The 18394-nt window shown below is 41.8% G+C and overlaps 1 protein-coding gene across 12 annotated transcripts in view; it reads left to right on the top strand.

Moving 5' to 3' along the window:
• The window catches only part of NRG1 (neuregulin 1), a 283305-nt gene that overhangs the window by 167313 nt on the left and 97598 nt on the right, over nucleotides 1-18394 (top strand). For 2 of the 12 annotated variants that reach the window (XM_039724156.1, XM_039724154.1), the window contains exon 1: nucleotides 14522-15934. The exons of 8 other annotated variants lie outside the window; for them this stretch is intronic. In XM_039724156.1, the coding sequence (XP_039580090.1) occupies nucleotides 15307-15934 (628 nt within the window). In that variant the 5' untranslated portion in view covers nucleotides 14522-15306. Of the gene's footprint in view, nucleotides 1-14521; nucleotides 15935-18394 lie in introns of those variants that run through there. 2 more of the 12 variants (XM_039724151.1, XM_039724152.1) reach the window with 2 other exon arrangements.

Below are 18394 nucleotides of genomic sequence, written 5' to 3'. Positions count from 1 at the left end.
TGACTCCTAATTTTCTCTAGTTAGGTTTATAAGAAGTCTTCTCTCTTCCATAATCTTGTTTATAATACTTTCTGTAACCTTGTTTGGTCTCACCAATTTATATGTCAGTACTTTACTGATTCCTGTGCACTATCTGTGGGCAAAGCCAAAAAGGGAGAGACAGGTGTAAAAACAGTCCTCATAGAAAACTGCTGACTTGTTTTATTACCAAGAAAATGTCATCCTTACTCTCCTGTGCTCAACTATTGACATATATGCTACAGCATGAGATTTACTAGCCTGGGCATAAGAAGCATTTGGTTTTGTTAGTGCAGGAATGTTCCTATTTTCAACCATCAAATATTTTCTCAAAATTTCCCTAAGAACTCTACTTGAATAAGTAAGGGCCTAAGCAAATAAGTGCTTCTTGATGGCAGATATTTTTTTCTTTCTATATCCAGCTGGCAAAAATAAATATCTGTATTCCTCATACAGGAAAATCTGATTGCAGAGGACTGTAAAATCACCTGACAGGCTGCAGAGACTTAATTTGGCCTGCTCCTCACAGTCGACAAAAATTCTTATTTTAGCTCAAGAGATGGAAGGGTATACTCTGAAGGCACTCCCTCCACTACCCTGGTGATGTAATATCATAAACTGGGAAGCCTTGGGGGGTTTCATTTTGCACTTCACTTTGTGAAGTGCTGAGAAATATCCCTGTGTCAGTCTTTTCAAGGCTTCTAACTGGTCTTAAGACTGGCCACAGTTTGGCCTGATTATGGTTTAGTTGTCCCAGAGCAGATACAATTAATATGTATCACCCACAATTAATATGTGGGTGAATATACAAGGAAAACAATGTTTTCAGCAGGGCATTAGCACAAGGCTTCTGTCACTGACACTCGCCTTTGCCCTGTCATTTCACCCACTGTGATTAGAAATTCATCAAATATGTCTGGAGAATTTGCATGCTTAGCCTGCTTTGGAAAGAGGGGATTGTCTAGCTGTGAAAGGAGATTATGCAGCAATTTCCTCCTCAGCACAGCAAGACAATGAATCTGACTCTTCATTATAGAGGAAGGATGAGTAAGAACGGTTGCATTTCCTGTGCAGCAAGCGCAACATGAGCCATGCTCCAGATTCCTTTGGGAATTTCCATGATCATGTCAATTTCAGACACAATGGATAATGTTACTGTAAGAAAATGTAGATGTTTAAATAGAAATGTTTGTGGGGAAGGGGAAGGGGAAAGGGGTTGATCCACTAAACAATGTGTTTGATCTCAGCTAGAAAGACAGCTCTACAAAAGAAGACAGGCTCAAAATTAGTTACTTGAGTTTCATAACTCATGCATTAATTACTGACAGCAGCAATGTACTTTTCAGATGGCCCTAGCTTTTATTAAATATTCTCACATTCTCTCACCACTTATGAAAATATTTCCCTCCACTTACAAAAATATTTTGCTGTGTTTTCATTATGTGAAAGGCTGTAAAGAAGTCTTGCAGTTACTTGTATATTTGCTAAATAAATGGAGAGAGGCCCCACAAAGCATCTGCCTCTTTCTCCTGCATTTTCATGCTTATGCTCAGGGTAAACACAACTGGTGCTGTTGGTCAGGCATCAAACAGTCTTCCTTTCCCAGTCTTTAACAGATATGCAATCCTGCTTAGATTTTGTCGAACTTGAGGGAGGCTGTACATCTGCAAATGCAAAAACATATCACAGGGACAACAGTCACAATGACATATACTTTTTCTTAAAAAAGACTGTCTAGCAATTGGATGTTAACAAGACACTGGTCAGAGGAAAAATTTCCGGAGCAGCCTTAAGTATATGCCTTAGGACTAGTAGGAATGTGGGCTGGGAATCCCAGACCAGCATTTGGCTCCATTAATTCTGAAATGCATGTGCAGAAATCCCAATGGATGCTCAGGAAGACTTTTGATGCCTCAAAACTAAAATTATTTCTTGCAAGTATTAGTCCAAACAATTGCAAAAAGTTGTTCCATGATCATGTGCTGAGTGGGAAGCCAGGCAGACAGCCAGCATGATGAAGATGACTAAGATGGAGCATGGAAAGTTGTCTCCATGTCTGTCCATCTCCTAGATCCTGCCTTTGAGGAGCTTCCTCCAAGTTAGAAGGAAGGGGAAAAAAAAGAAAAAAAGAAAAAAAAGAAAGGGAAAAAAAGCATTAAACTATGATCATCAATGCACCTACTATTTTTTTGTGAGAGTGTTCACCGTGTGTCTTCTCTGTTCATTAAGTCTTCAAAAAAGCTTCAGTGACATTCACATCTTTGATGTAAAAAATGTATCATTATTTCCTGCAAAGTTGGAGATTTCCTTCAGCAAGAGGAATGTGGAAGTTCTTCCTAAAACAGTCTATCATGCCAGTGTTGAAAGTGTGATCTCAGGAGAGAAAGAAGACTCCCAAGGGAGAGAAAAGGGTAGCCATGATAGGTTATTTTAAAATACAACCAAAAGCTTCTATTAACACCTTGGGTGAAGTCTATGATTGCAAAAGGATCTGAACAGGATTCTGGTTCATCCAGGACAAATGCCCAAGGCCACATGGTTGGATCAGCCTGTTTACCAAGTTAGGTCCATTTTAAGTGCCTGAGTACTTTTTCCTTTTTTTTTTTTTTTTTTTTTTTTTGGACTGGCTTCCTTTTTTTTTTCCTGCCTCATAAAGGAAATGCAGTGACTGCACATGCCTTATTAAAAGATTGCTTGTTTGGCTGGTGGCCATAGAAGAATAATTCCTCTTATTGCTCAGTAAATCAAGTTACTGTCATTTTAAACACTCTAGCTGAATTTCTGATGAGCACATGAAAGAGTTAATTCTACCACTGCATTAAAATAACAGAAAATTTTAGGAACGTAAACTGTATCCTCTCTTGTAGCATAAATTTGGAGCCTAAGCAAAATCGTTATAAAATTATGCCATGCTGTAAATCTTACTTGCAAAATAAACAAGTAGAACTGTGGACTAGTCAAATGCAAACAAAATATAAGCAGGGAAGCAGTCTCTTGAATTTGTAGGTATTTCAAATGCATTTTAAAAATTCTAAATAAACTTCTTAAAATGTTAAATACTTTTTCATTTCAGTTAACACCCTTCTTATGTACAATAATAATCAGGCTATCCTGGACTGGATGGGCATGTTGATTTAATTTGAAGTGGTGGGCTCCTTCTCTGGAAGGTTTTTTGTTGCTTTTGCAATTGAAAGCCTTTCTTTCCTAATAGGATTAGACCAAATAATTACCAAAGGATTTTTCTGTCATCTGTGCACTGTTCCCCACAGTGGTATTAAAAAGCCTGTCTTCAGTACTGAAATAGTCAATGGCCGTGGGTAGCTGAAAACGTCATAGTTAACTGTTGCCACTCAAACCAGAGAAAGTCATCTACAAAGGCAAGACTGCAGTGTTTTTTACCCTAATCTGTATTATGCCCAACTGTCCCCATTGTGGGAAGAATAAACATTTGGCCTAAAGCCACTAGGGAGGTTCTGGCAGGTAGCAGGGTGAAGTGAGGACTACAGCCCAAATGGGAGGTGTCATGACAATCCTTTGCAGCGCTTGTTCAGTAACACGCAAGTGATCTGGGATAACAAAGCTTTAACATTGCACGTGTGCCAGATTCCGTGCTAGCTAGCCCTTTGGTTCTCAATGCAGACCAGAGGCCTCCCTTCTGACCTACTGAGCAGGGAGTCTGCTTGAGTTTTTTTGGCGGATCCCTTAAATCCATGAGATACATCGGCAGTCTGTGGGAGAAGTTTCTGACTCTTCAGCTCTAGGACAGCTCCTTGCTGCTTTTTATAATTTTCACATTTTAGACACTTTATCGAGAACAGTTACAAATTTTGTACAAAGAAAGGAACCCCTTGAGGAGGGGAAAAAGAAATTGTGACTCAAATTGAAACTGTACAAGGGCATCCTGCTGGGGAAGCAGGTCTGAATTAGTGTCTGTGACTTTACTCTGTGTATGTAATCTGTAGCTTTATTGCTGTTCGAGTCACACAGTATGTTTCTGGTCTTCTAAGCCTTCATTTCAGGAGTTGTGGCTCTGTATCCATGTTCTGTGCACCATAATATGTTGTATAGAGAAACAGAAAATGAAATCTGAAAGGCGTTTCTTCAGCATTAATTTACAGATACCAGTTTGACAGATACATGTCTGTAATCATAGTTCACTGTTTGGTGTGCCAGGAAATGAGCACTTCTGGCCTCACCTGTCTGATATTCCTTGAAATCACAGGACATGCGTGCATACTTTTTCCAGCTCACTGTGGACATGGTGGTTTTGGTAGGAAAAAGTCATCGTAAAGGTCTTTATTTGGGGTGCTTAATCTCATGGGGTACTATCTGTACCTGTTTCTTCTCCACCCAGCTTCTGTAGACTTCCAGCTCATGTAATTGCTTTTGAACATTCATCCCATTCATGGATTAAAGAAAATGCAGAAACTTATTGTCGCAAGTAAATTTTTCCTGGAATAATTCTTACAGATTGTTCTTTGTTGTCCATCTCAATGGTAGATTCAGATGCATCATGCCTTCCAACTTCTGTGCTTTTCCAAATAGCTGGTATTATTTAGCCTCTTCAGTTGGAACTCTTGGACACTGTCTCATTATCTAATGCACAGGCAAGCTGACTGTTGCCAGTAGCTACAACTTACTTCTACACTGGTAAGCAGTAAACCTGAACTTTCTGTCTGCTGCAGCCACATTAATAATGCATAATGTTTCCTGTAATTACATACATGCACAGAGATTACCTTTTTTTTTTTTTTTTTTTTGTTAGAGGAGGAAAGAAGATGGAGGTGGGGGTAAAAGGTGGTGGAAACAAATACAAGTAATTATTAATGCTGACGAGACCCCAGCTGCACAGCTTTTTAATTGGCCCATGTCTAACCCTAATAGTCACTGTTGGGATAATATTAGCACTTCTTAAGCAGGATAATTTAGAAAGGGAAGTGTATTGTCTGCTCACACCTGCACTGTGCAGTGTTACTAGCACATACTCAGCAATGCAGGCCAAAACGTTATAATTCTGTTCAGTTCACTTGGTTAAATTTTAGTAATTGTATTCTTCAAGGCAGTCTCAAGGAGCAAACTCTATGCTGAGCCCAGCTGTGCAGGGCTGCTTTCCTGACGAAACCATGAACTGATGCCTGATGAAGGAGAGGAATGCAATATACCAAATTTCACATACCTTTCAAGTGTTAGTAACAAGGCGTCCAGAGAATCATTTCAAATTCATCAGTGAAGCAGGAGCATAATCTCTACTCTTCAGAGCAAAAGGAGTTCAAAATTCAAGACCCTCTGGCGTTTTATTCCTTAACTAAGCTGAAGCCTTCTGGAATAAGTAGAAATGTTTTGCCCATGAATGGGTGTCAGCCTGGTCCATCATTGGGAACTTGGTCTTTGTCCTGTGGAGCTGGTGCCTTTAGAATGGAATCTATTTTGGTCACATCCTTGTTTTCTCCTCTAGCATGTGCAAAGTTGTTAAAATGTTATTCCTTTGCTGGAAACCTGAAGGAAGGACAAAGGATTTAGTATGAAATTAGAAACACTGAGAGGTTTTTCTGCCCTTTGGCAGCTTTTAATTTAATTTGAGTTAAGCAACAGTTAAACAATATGCAGAGTTTTAGCAAGAGCAAAGCATCTCTCAAGTGAAACCATGTATAAGATCCTCACTATTTCCATAGCTGAGTAGGATGAAACCTTGCTCACACTGGCAAGATATTTGACTGATCTTTGTAGAAGCAAATTCCTGAAGGAAAGGGAGAGTTTTATAAGGTCTGGCTTCAAAGTGTGGCCCTGGTCAGAAAGGGACTCTATTTCATTTCATTTATGTGCATATAGGTCGCAGACACAAAGTGCCTTTTTCTTTTTCTTGTAGCCCTGTAGGCTTCCCTTCTCCACTTCACAACCACTATTCTCCACAGGCATAGCATACCTACAATGGTGTACATGAGGACAACTCTCTTTTATTTGACTTTCTCTCTGGATGCTAATTTGGATGAGCTTGGCTGGGAACACAGAATACGGGATGACCTTAGCCATGCCCCTCTGGACCACCTTTTCAAATAATCTTTCAGAGTAAATGCATTTATTCTTTACACACCCTCAAGAAGAAGGAAAAACACAGGCTGTTTTCTCCATTCGGTTTGTGAAGTCTCACTGCTGCTCTGCAGCCTCTGCAGTGAAACACAGGCACACACAATGCACCCCCAGTGGACATGACCTGCAGTGTGAATGCAGGAAATGCTGCAGGAATAATGAATCCTTCAAATGCAATTATGGTTATAAACTCATTCTGATACGTATGTATACATGTATCAGTTCTGTCACTGCCTCTGATGCTTCATTTCTGGGTTGTTCAGTGTCTTGCAAAAGTGGATGTTTCCAAAGCTGCATTACAGGATTTGTATCACCCAGTAGCCTATATTGCTCAGTGCTGTTGAATGTCCACATGTTAAATATGAGCAAGTTGTAATAAATCTACTTTACCCTGGTGTAGGGGTCTGCTCAGTGTCTGGAGCAGCACAGAGTCTGCCCTGTAGCTTTGAACTGCATCAGGCAAATGAACATTTCTTTAAAGTTTCAGAGTTTCCTCTTTGCTGGTTTCCTCTCTTGCTCTTGACAAGATTCAACCTGATGCACAAACATTGAAGTCCTGTGTATGAGAAAAGTTAACTACCTTAAATCAATTGATTTCTGGAAGATGAGAGTTTTGCTTTTCTGCTAGACCATACAGAGCACAAAAAAAGGGCCTGGGTGCAGAAGTGATAAAGATGTGACGCGTTAGGCTTTGCATTTAAAACTCAGCTATGTAATAAAAGCCTATTTGATTAAACTACTCAAAACTCATTACTAAACAAAAAAATATCCTTTGTCATACTTATTTACTTTGAATTCTTCTTAATTTGCTGGAAATTGACAGTTTTCCAGCCAATTCCAAAGGAGTGATTCATGCCTTCTATGGCCTTCTGAATGCACTAAGAAATAATATTAAACATTAAATATTAAATAGTACTAGGTACTAAGATTCTGAGGCGTGGTGAGAGCTGTTGATTTTGTTATTGCTGAATTTTTGCACTTAATATCTTGTTGATTATCTGTTTCAAACAGTGGACATATCAATTCTGCTAACTTGTGCATAATCAGGCAACATATAAACGTGACCAGAACTGAACCTAACAAGTGTAATTGAATTAATATCTCAATTTAGGATAAGGTGGATTAATTTCATTATTTAGATGTATTTGTAAAAAGTTGCTAAACAAACCAGCTCTTGAGGTGAAATCATAATATTTTCTGCAAGCAGAATTCTGAAATTTGGAGATTCTTGAAGTATAACTTTATTGTAAGATGTACTTTAAAAGTCCAAGCCATAAATATGTTAATGTCCTATCATTAATACATGTTTATTTAATGATACAGAAATTTCTTCATGCAGTAGGCTGGCTCCATGCCTTTGACTTCTTTTTGCTTTTCTTATAGCAAAACTATTGAATACACATATAGTAAAGAGTTACTCTATGAAAAACTCCATGAGTGGTTAGAATATTAAAAAGTGAAATAAAGTATGGTGCTTTAAGATTTAAACTGCAGCTGTTGAGAATACGTGCAGGTACAAAAATAATTCTATTTATACCAAAAAAAAAAAAGGTGAAGTACAGTCAAAACATTTCAGAGTGATGTGTATCCTGCTGGGATCTTCTAAAAGCCTCTGCCTAAATTAAGTCCAGATTCAGGAAGTGCTTTGGGTCATGGTTTCGCTATGAGAAGTCTTTTGTGAGAAGACAAGATCAAGACTTCAGGCCGCTGGAGCATGGTCCTATTCTCTTTCTTCCAGCCTAGGAGATATATGGATATACAGGTATTTACAAGACCAGCATGAGAATTAGGACTGAACAATGTTACTACATTAGTGCAAGTGACAGAACAGAAGGAGCAAAAAGAAAGGACAAGGAAAAAGATGCCACCCAAACTGTTTATCATGAAACCACTGCACTATGCTCCAAAAATGCCGTCTCAGTTCCTGATTAGGCTCTGATTCAAAAAGGCACTTAGATATCTGATGTGGCCCATCTCTAATCAGGAAGGCATTTCACCATTTGTTTAACTCCATGCACATTTAAGTATTTTGTTAACACATTTAAGTATTTTATTAAGGGGTAATTCCTTGATTCAGGGTTTTCAGGGCCTTGACTCAAATTAACATTGTCCAGTGACTCTACCAGCAGTCGGAGCACTGTGAATACAAAGGCTGACAGCACAAAATCCTGCATAGCTGAGCCTGTGAAAAATAGCAGTATTGCCACTGTCCTATGAATACCCATGAGGAATTTTTTCTGTCTGAATAACATGGTTCAAAAGTACGAGTGCAGTACTAAGGTAGGTGGGAGTGAGTGACCAAGCCTGAGCCCTGTGACTTCACTGCTGCTCCAGCCCACTGCCACAATGTGAAAATAAATAATCACAACGGGCCCAGCAGGTTCGCTGGAGATGACAGTGACAGAGTGAAGGGGGTGCCAGACCTGGGGGAAAAAGAACCAATCTCCAAACAAACAAATTTTAAAAACATCTGAATTGCACATGGACTTTCTCTGCTTCTGCCCTCAGGCAAAAGAGCCTAGCAGAGTGCATTACTTGTCTTTGCACCTCTTAAATGTTCCTTTACCATGTGGTCGAGGTAATTACCATTAGCCTGAACAATGGTGGGGCCCATCCCCGTTTTGTGATTTAGCAGAGGCTGGGAAAGTGAGTCAGTGCCACTGATGAAAAACCCTGACATTCATGGTTTCATGTCCTATTTCCGTGTCTGGTGTAGCGACACTAGCTCTGCTTTGGAATAGGATGAAAGAAACTCAGTGTCTTACATGTCACTTGAAGATTAAAAGACTCAGAACACCTTTTAGTTCCCCTGAAGTAACAACCCATTTTATGGCAGTTTTCAGTTTCAATTACTGGCTGTAGCTATTTAAAGTATGTATTTTTCTTAGAACGGTCATTGTGGTTGTGTTGGTCTTTTTTTAAAATAACTGCCTCTGCAAGACATGACTATTGGACTTACAGCATGTAAGTGCTTGGTGTAAATGTGTACATGTGATGCCAATACAGAAAATACTGCTACAGAGGCAACATGAGCTCTCCAAAACATTTTCAGAATCGCTGTTTGATTGTATACTGTTCTTCAGACATTTCCAAGTAACATAGTAGTGTGAAGACCTGCTTCTGACACACGAGCATCCAATATAATTGTTTTGGCTTCAGGGTACAAAGAGGGTTAGAATAGCTTCTTCATGTTCCCATCTTTTGTGTTGTGTGAGGGTAGGGGGTCTTCCCACAGCAGTCCTTTATATGAACCAAATTAAGCACACTAATGATTCTGCTGACATTGACATATTTAGTCTCATGTATGTGCCTGAATATGTGCTTAATTTTATTGTTCATCTTTTCTTGCCTTTTCTTAGAGGCTTGATCTCTAAGAAATCACATAGGCTGCAAATGGGCAGAGGGTTTAAAATAAATAAGAGGAAGGATGGAAGTGGGCAGAAACATAAAAGCAGCACTATCATCTATGTTATATTTGCTTTACATCAAGTGAAAAATAGGATGTCTGTGTGCAAGTGACAGTTTGTCCCCTTTTAACATTTGGAGTTCAGTGACAGGACGAGTATAGAGGCAAAATGAAGTTTTCTCCTTGTGCCATTTGAGCTGAGAGATGAGGTTCCTAGTGTAAGGGCTTTTGGAAGGACTCAAAGAATGCTGGCATCAGTCCAAGGGAAATGGATTATGGAAGGGAGATTGGTGAAACACTGAAAGGATGAATAAATGAATCATTTTCTACCACGTGTGATGGCCCACTCTTCCCACACCATGACTGCTGGCAGTGATGTCGCTCATTGGGCCTGATCACTTGCTTTGGGTCACTCCTCCATCTTTATATAGTGCACTTATTTAATTTGAAGAAAGTGCAATCAATAAAAAGCAATCCTTTTATCTTCCTCATCAATCTCTTCTTAATGAACATGCACTTTTTTTTTCTTCTTAGATTCTTAGTTACAATGCTTTTAATTTCTCAGTGTATGGTAGAAAAAGGGGTGCAATCAAACACATGATGGAGCAGCTGGTACTGCATGTTGCTGGTTGCTTCTTACTGAAGAATGGGCATGTTCTTAAGGGAAACCTTAAGAAGAACCTTAAGGGAAACCGGTCCGGGGAAGGGGGTGCATATCACTCATCCTACATTGATGTATGGTCCTCTGAGTATTCTTTCTTAAGCTGTCATACAGCAGAGCCATGAATAACCACTTGTGAAGAGGTATTTTAATTTCCTAATGTCCCAGCAGTTGCAGGACAGTAGATAATTCTTAGGGAATTTTTTTGTGGACTACTGAGACTTTAAGGGGATAGATATTTTAAATCCAATGGCTTCCATGAGAATGAGTCACTGAGCCTACTTTCCAGAACTTTCAGCAGGTTTGGGTCTTATTATGTTATGACTGAAGGGTCAGCTGAGCTAAATGATACTTGTGCTCTAGTTTGCAGGATGATGTTGGTCATAATAACACATCTATTTACATGTTTGTGGCTGGCCAGAGAAAATAGTCCTCTGCAGTTTGAAGTCCACCTCCTTTTAGCACCCATAAGACTGGTGTTTTGTATTATTTCCTTGAGCCTTTTGGGAGTGAAACTTTGCAAAAAAAAAAAAACACTTGATTCTTTGCAAAAACACACAATAAAATAAAGTTACAGTTTTCTAAGGCTCTTAGTTTCAACCTGTTATTTGGCAGGAGTCCAAATCTCAGTCATAGATCAGCTTCATTAGTGTAGACTCAAACTGCATTTTCCTCGAAGCCAAAGAGACTCAAGCTACGTGGGAATCGGGAATAAAGCTTTACACATGAAGCTAACCTTATTGCAAACAGGCAAGTAATTTCCTTCCTTATCCTGCTATATATACCACCAATGGGCTACCCCAGTAAAACTTCATTACCTTCAAGGTCTTGCTCCCACTTGATTTCTTCCAGGCTTCCCTTCCAATGAGCCAGTTGCTTACCCTTCCCAGCCATTCATCTCCTTCAGAATCCATGTTTAAGCGCAGCATGCCACTGCTAGCGTGTCACTACAGAAATGTAAAAAGCTCAAGCCTGCAGCTGCAGGATAAAGCATTTCTGCGATGCTTTGGGGGCAAGAGGAACAGAAAGGACCCCTGAAGTCAGTGACCCGTACATTCAGTTTATACTTTTACCTTCAGACCCAAAATGAGAGATCATCAATGAGCTTTTACTGCAGCTTTGAAAGCTGACTCAGAAAGTAATGTGCTCCTGTACCCACCCCGACGTGGTAGAAAAAAAAAAAGACATTTTTTCTTTCAAAAGAAAATAATTTTTTTTCCTTTTTCTTTCAAAAGAAACCCGGGGTTTCTTTTGCGTCCCGGGAGCAACCTGCCCGCAAGGTATAGGATTGCAGCTGGGCAGGCTGTGTTCTGGCCCTGGCCTTGGCCACCTGTGGAGTGGGGCCAGGGAAGCTGGCTGGGCGATGATTCAGCACCTCTTCTCGCCCTTCTCGTCGGGGAATAGCGGGAGCCGCCGGGCGCCCCGAAGGCGGGGACAGCGTGCCCGGTGCCGCCTCGCTCTCCGCCCCGCAGCCCTGCGGAGCTGGGGGGCTGAGGCAGCTCTGCAGGCTTCCCTGCGGAGCGGGAGGAGGGGGAGGAGGTCTGGGCACGGCCGGCTGCGCGGTGCTGAGGCAGGCAGGCTGCGCGCCAGGGCTGGAGGTGCGGCGGGGGAAGGGACCCGCAGCGGAGGAGGGCACTGCAGCCTGGCCGGGAGCCAGGGACCGCGGGCACGCTGCGGCCGCGGAGCCGGCGGGGCTGTGCGGGTGTGCCGGCCTGCCGGGAGGAGCTGCTGCGGGCGGCTGGGCCTGCCGGTGGAGAAGAGAGAGGCAGGGAGAGATGCTCTCCCGCCTCAGTTTAGCCAGACTGGGGCAGGAGCCGCTCGGAAGAGCCCATTGCCGGTCCGTGCGGCAGCAGGGTGTGGAAGGGGGCGATGCCCCCACATGCAGATGAGCCCCTGAACGCGTCCCCTGTGCCGGGGTAGCTCTGTCCAACTCTGTTCAGCTGTGCAGTGTTTTGTGTGTTCGGTTTAACTTCGTGGCAACCCTTGTAAGGAAGGTGCAAGGCTCCACGTTCGTTTCTGTTCAGCACCAGGAAGATGTGAGCAAAGCAGGAACATGATTTAAAGGAGGGCAGATAAGTGTAGATAGGATGGAGAGTCACGAAGATTACCGGAGATTGAACGCAGGCAGTTTGCCAGGAAGACCAGTGCAGGAAAGACGTGGACAGGACTGGGGATTAAACACAGGCTCAGAGAAGTGTCAGTAGGGAAAATTCTCTTACTGGAAATAGGAAGGTTGAAAAATTAGACAGGGATAAAGAAGGAAAGCCATTTTAAAAAATTTCTGCCAGGCACTCAGATGCTGCCGTATCTCATCTGTGCAATGAATAGAATATTCCCAGCTGGTTCTCAGCTTGCACTCCACTTTGAAGAGTGGTGCTGTAGCTTCACACTTGAGGAACAACTTCGGGGTGCAAAAGTGTGTCTGGCTTCCCCAGATTTATCAGTTAATCAAATGAAAGGTACATCCTTTCTCTAGAAACCGTGCTTACTTGTAGGCACAGACCACCATACCTGTCATGGCAATGCTGCTGTTTTGTTACATTTTCTACAGAGGCTGTGTTCTTAGTGCTGTTTGAAATGGGTTTTGAGATACTCAAGAGAGGCTGCACTGATGCAGGATATTACTAGCAAAAGGGAGCATGTGCTTTGTAATAAGAGAAGCCACGTATGTAAATATGCAGCGCAAGCTGTTCGTTCTGTCTGAGGTTGCTGATCACATCATTAACCTAAGGACCAGACACTTCAGTGGTAATGCAGGCTAGATTGTAAGATGATTTATCTTTTAACATTCCTTCAGAGAGTGTTATCACTAGCTGTGCTTTAAGGTAAATGCTCCAAGCACTTGATTGTAGTAGCATTGTGATTACTTCAGTTGGCTATGACCGACTGCCTCACAGGAAGCTTTGTGATCAGACATCCATCAATTAGTCCTTGACATGACAGTCTGTAAAAACACTATGGGATTCATTGAGATTTTGATACATCTTTTTCATGCAGATGTTACTAATGTTCCTATGGAAGTGGGGGTGAGATGGGAGTAGTGTTGGAGGCAGAAAGAGAACATGGATGGAGCCAGATGCCTCTTTTGACACTACCAAAAATAGATAACTACAAAGGAATTTACCTTTCATATGCCTAAACAAGACATCAACAAAAATTAGTTCAGAGCAATTTTTAGTACTTGATTCTTTGTTTCCTTATGCATGCTGCAGTCATTTGTACTAAGGAGAAATGGGAATTCTCACCAGCAAAACTTCAGTGCAAATGCTTTCATTAAGTTCAAGGACCTTGAAATTGTGTTTTAAGCACCTTGCTTTTCATACTGTCTTCATGGTTACACGGGTGTATTTTTCTGTGGCAGACAAAAGAGACTGGGAATAGATCTGATTCTAGTCTTACTTTCATTATGTTAACTGGACTGTTGATTTACCCCTGTATTATACTGCACTGGTGGAAATGGTAGTGCTGCGTATTAGTAACGGTGAGAAATGGCAGCCAAATTTAATGAAGTGTAAGCCTTTAATTAATAAAAATAATAAATAACAAAATAGTTGTTTGGGGTTTTTTGGTTTGGAGTGTTTTGGGGTTTTGTTTTTTGGTTTTTGTTTGTTTTTTTTTTTTAGTCTAAAGTGAGTGAGGATCTATTCTAGCAACACATGAACTCTTGAAAAGTGCATTCGTGAACTGACTTTAGTGTGAAGACTGCAGGTTTTTTTGGGTTTGGAAAAGGGTCTGGAAAGGAGCTTGAAAAATAGAATTTTTAAAAAACGAAACCTCTGTGCAAGAACTTGAATGAAAAATTATCACAGATGGGAATGGCTTGGGTTTTTTTATTTCCTCTGCTTTATCTAAGATGCGTTCCTGCCCTATTCCTAGGAAATAAAACTTATTTGGGAGCTTGAAAAGAAAAGCCGTCTCTAGGTGTCAGGCAGGGAGAAACTGCTTCTGGAAAGAGGTCTTCCCCGTGGGAGAGATCGAATATCAGACTGAGCGAGCCCAGTCCAACCCAAAGAGCTCCCACCGACACCCAGTCCTTTCTGGAGGACTTTGCCATCGATGGCCGCCGCTGCCTCTGGCCACGCTTTGCCTGGAGAGAGGCAGTGGGTGGGTGAGCACCTCCTGTCCGCTCTCTCCCTTTGATTTGATGGCCTTTATTCCTCCTAATTGGATAAAATAGGAAGTCACTGACAGTCCTGCGTTGCTGGGTGTACTGATTTCACTCAGAGCCGCCCTGCAGAGTGCGGGGGGTGGGGTAGGGGAGGAAGGAGCGAGTCTGTACATCAGGGAAACAGGCTGCGAGGGGGCTGGGGGAGCGGGGCGGCGGGGGGAGAACGGAGGAAAGTGAATGAGCGCTCAAGGAGGACAAAGAGGGAGGGGAGATAAAGGGAGTTACCACCGTCTTGGCATCGCTCTTGCTTTCAAAGCTCTCTGTAATGATATTGTTTGCAGTGATGCTCAGACAGCGAGCACCTGCTGCTCTGTAATGATTCAGCCTCTTTCAGCCGCCGCTGTAACACGACAGGATGCTGCTGCTACTGTCACTTCTGCCGTTGCCGCTGTTGTTAGAGATTTTGCTTTTGCTCCTTCTACCGCATGACAATTGTTTTCCTCGTCTAAGCAGATACCAGCCTCAGATGCTCAAGGTGAGAGTCTTGCCTTTCGCTCTGGGCTACTGGTTTACTTAATCTGGTCAGTTTGTTCAGCATTTGTGGTTTTCTTTATCTCATGACCCTCCTTATCCCTATTTTGTTTTGTTGTGCTTGCTTTTGGGGGAATGTTTCTTCCCTCTGCAGAAGAGCTGGAATTGCTTGAGAGGCGTTTAAGGAATTATAAAAGTGGCTAGCAAACAGGAGCTCAGTAATTGCAGAGCTATTCTCACTTCAGAGAAGCAGAGACAGTGACAGAGGGCTTGGGGGCACAGGGACTAAGGGGATCTAATTTTTCCTGTGCATTACTCCTCTCTCAGTTTGGATGATGTTGCTGAGCTTCGACCTTTTATTGACTCCCACTCTGTGATTTTTGCAGAGCACTGTGACTATTACTACCGTCTCTTTTTGTCTGTGTCTCACAGTAATGGACTGTGATAGAGTTAAGGCCTTTTGGAGGTGAGCTGTTTGAGAGCTGATGCTTAAACATGTCTGAAGTAGCTGCCGACACTTTCCCCAGCCCCTCAGCTCAGCTGAGCCCTGATGCGTCCCTCAACGGGCTCCCGGATGAGGAGAACATGCCGGGGACCCAAAGAGAGGACAGGAGGGTCCAGGGGATAGCAGGCCTTGCCGCAACCTGCTGTGTGTGCCTGGAGGCAGAGCGACTGAAGGGCTGCCTCAACTCTGAAAAGATCTGCATCGCCCCTATCTTGGCTTGCCTGCTTAGCCTTTGCCTCTGCATTGCTGGCCTCAAGTGGGTCTTTGTGGACAAGATTTTTGAGTATGACTCTCCTACCCATCTTGACCCTGGGAGGATAGGACAAGACCCAAAGAGTGCTGTGGATCCTACAGCTCTGTCTGCCTGGGTGCCTTCGGAGGTGTATGCCTCACCCTTCCTCGTACCTAGCCCCAAGAGCAAGGCTGAAGTGACAGTGCACAGTGACATCTCACTTGTACCCTCCAAACCGTTCCTCCAGCCTTCTCTATATAATCGCATCCTAGATGTTGGGTTGTTGTCCTCTGCTGCACCTTCGCTGTCACCACCCGCCCTGGAGCCTACCACAGCATCTCAGGCACAAGCAACAGAAACCAATCTCCAAACTGCTCCAAAACTTTGTAAGTAAAAGCTATATGTTTCTTTGCAGTTTTTTTCCCCTTCACAGAAAAAAAAAAAAAAAAAGGCACTTAACTGTTCTGTGACTGTCTTCAAGGAGGGCATGTGATTGACTTGCAAAGCTTAAGCGTGCTAAGACAGATATAGCATGGGTTGCTTCCTGAGAACAGCATCTAGAGTGCTCAGAACTTAATTCTGAGGTGTGCAGGACTTCATCTGGGATGCCTGTAAAGGGCTAGTACCACCTTTTCTCTGCATCCACTTGTAGGGAAATACATGATTTGCTTCAAGGGTTTATCTGATAGCTATTCCACATAGTGTATTTTCCTTATAAATTGGCTTTGTCTCCTGTGCTGGATCTTCCATATGTGTTCTTTGCCTTGTCTGCAGAGCATTTCTGGTACATCCTTCCTGAAGTCTGTGATTGCCAAATATCCCTATCATCCTCATGAAACTCTCAGAACAGTGAGCAAAAGCGACAGCAGATTTGAAGCAGTTAGAAACTGGGAACTATTAATTTAGTATCTAGTTTAAGATTTTTCCCTTTCTCTTAAGAGCAAAGCATACATTTCTCTGTGTCTTTCCCTATCTCTAGGAGCTGCTTCTTGTTTAACTTGTTTCTCGTATATTGCCTTACTGCCTTTTGTGAGGCATTTCATGAAAGCATTCTTGCCAATGTAGAAAGAGGCAGTTTCCAAATTAGTCTTTGCTCGTCATAAAAACAAATTTTAAAAAAAGTATCTATATTATTTGCTTAGTAGTAATCATAAAGCATCAAAACACTTTATTTCTAAAGTGTCATTTCTTTGACATTCATGGTTTTAACCCACCAAATTCAAAGCAAACCAAGACAGCAATTCCTGAGCTGTGTAAAGCTGTGTAACTCTACTAAAAAAGAAGACAGCACATTCTTCTGCTGAGAGCACAGAGCTGGGGTTTCCTGTGGAAAGCTGCAGTGATCAGAGTGAAAAATTGCATTCCTCACAAATTTCCTTGCAGGACCCCATGTCATTTATTCTCCCTCATGCCTTCCCTATAATGCCGCAGGTTGGCACATTGAAGATGGCACATACTGGACCTCACCCTGGAGCTCTGAAGTCACCAGAAGTTCACTTCTAAGTTTAGCCCCACTGGGACTGTACCTAGTATAGATATGTGGCATTTGGATTTAAACTAACATTTTAGGCCAACCCCCTTGCCAGTGAAAATGAGCATAACTGCAGTGATTTCAGAGGAGGTCCTTTCAGCTGAGAGTCAATCTTGAACAGCAGTTCCTGAATCAGTGAAAGAAAGTTCTGAGTATTCCTGTAGATACCTTGCTGCCTTTTGCTTAGATAATGTGTGGCAACCATCCTTCTAATTAAAAGTAATTTATCAGATGGAAACAGTCTAATAGAGAAATACTGCTATACCATTAAATGACAGGGGGCTTTGTCTGTGGTATTACTTAAATTAAACACCTTTGCAGTTAAATAGAACTATACTAAGTGAGCTTTCTTTTAAATATTGCTGATGCATAAAATATTTTTTGTAGTGCAAACATTCTGACATTAAATATATGACTTTTTAACACATTTTGCTTCATAAAGTGACCAGAGACCACTATTCAGTCATAATTGCTTCAATAATTCCTCTTGGATTTCCACATATGTAGCAAATCTTTTTCAAAAACATGCTAACTTCTTCTCTGAAGTAAAGGAAGGGGCGGAGGGGCACAGAAAAGATTCTTTGGACCTGTCACTGACAAAAAGCCATTATCTGCATTCAGAGGTGCTCACATCTGGGAAATAAATGATGGTCCAGAAGTTAGGTGATTAGGTTGAGAGGGGTTTTTTGATTTTGATTTGGGGGCTTTGTGTGTGTAGGAGTTTTGGGGGTTTGTGGTTTTTGTTTAATTTGGCCTTATTTTTTAAAGATAAATGTGTTTTAAGGCATTCCAGAGTTCCATAGCTACAGACTGAAAGGAGAGGGAGAACTGGTAGCATATCAGGTTTGGTTTGCTCTAGGAGAGAATGTTGCATAGACAGAATTTATTCTAACTGTGGCACGTAATTCTGACTATGGCAAGCATCTCTGTTTATCTGCAAAGAAAAATCAGAAAATCTAGCTGGAAAAATACACTGCAGAAGGTCTGCCTAAGAATTCCAAGAGGCATGAAAAAAACTTTTTTGGACGGCTCCTAAAGCACTGTCTTGGGGTTTTTGAAACAGCTGCATTTCAAACACATCATCGTGTTTTATGTAGAGCAAGATTTGTTGAAGAGGTTGACAGATTGCATCAGTGCTAACTTTTTTTTTTTAATGCCTTTGACAGCTATAAAATTCTCAGTGACATGGCTTGAAAAGTAGCATCTGCAAATTGGATTGTCCCTACTTTTGCCTTTCACTGTCCTTTTTTTTCTTTTTAGACAGAGTGAGGTAATATGTTCCCAGAAAGTCCTTTATATGCTGATTTTTTTTTTC

This window comes from Passer montanus, unplaced genomic scaffold (genome assembly GCF_014805655.1).
Source record: "Passer montanus isolate IOZ18808 unplaced genomic scaffold, ASM1480565v1 scaffold52, whole genome shotgun sequence".
Taxonomy (NCBI): Eukaryota; Metazoa; Chordata; class Aves; order Passeriformes; family Passeridae; genus Passer; species Passer montanus.
Note: the sequence above shows the minus strand (reverse complement) of the source record. Positions and strands in the feature narration are given on the sequence as shown.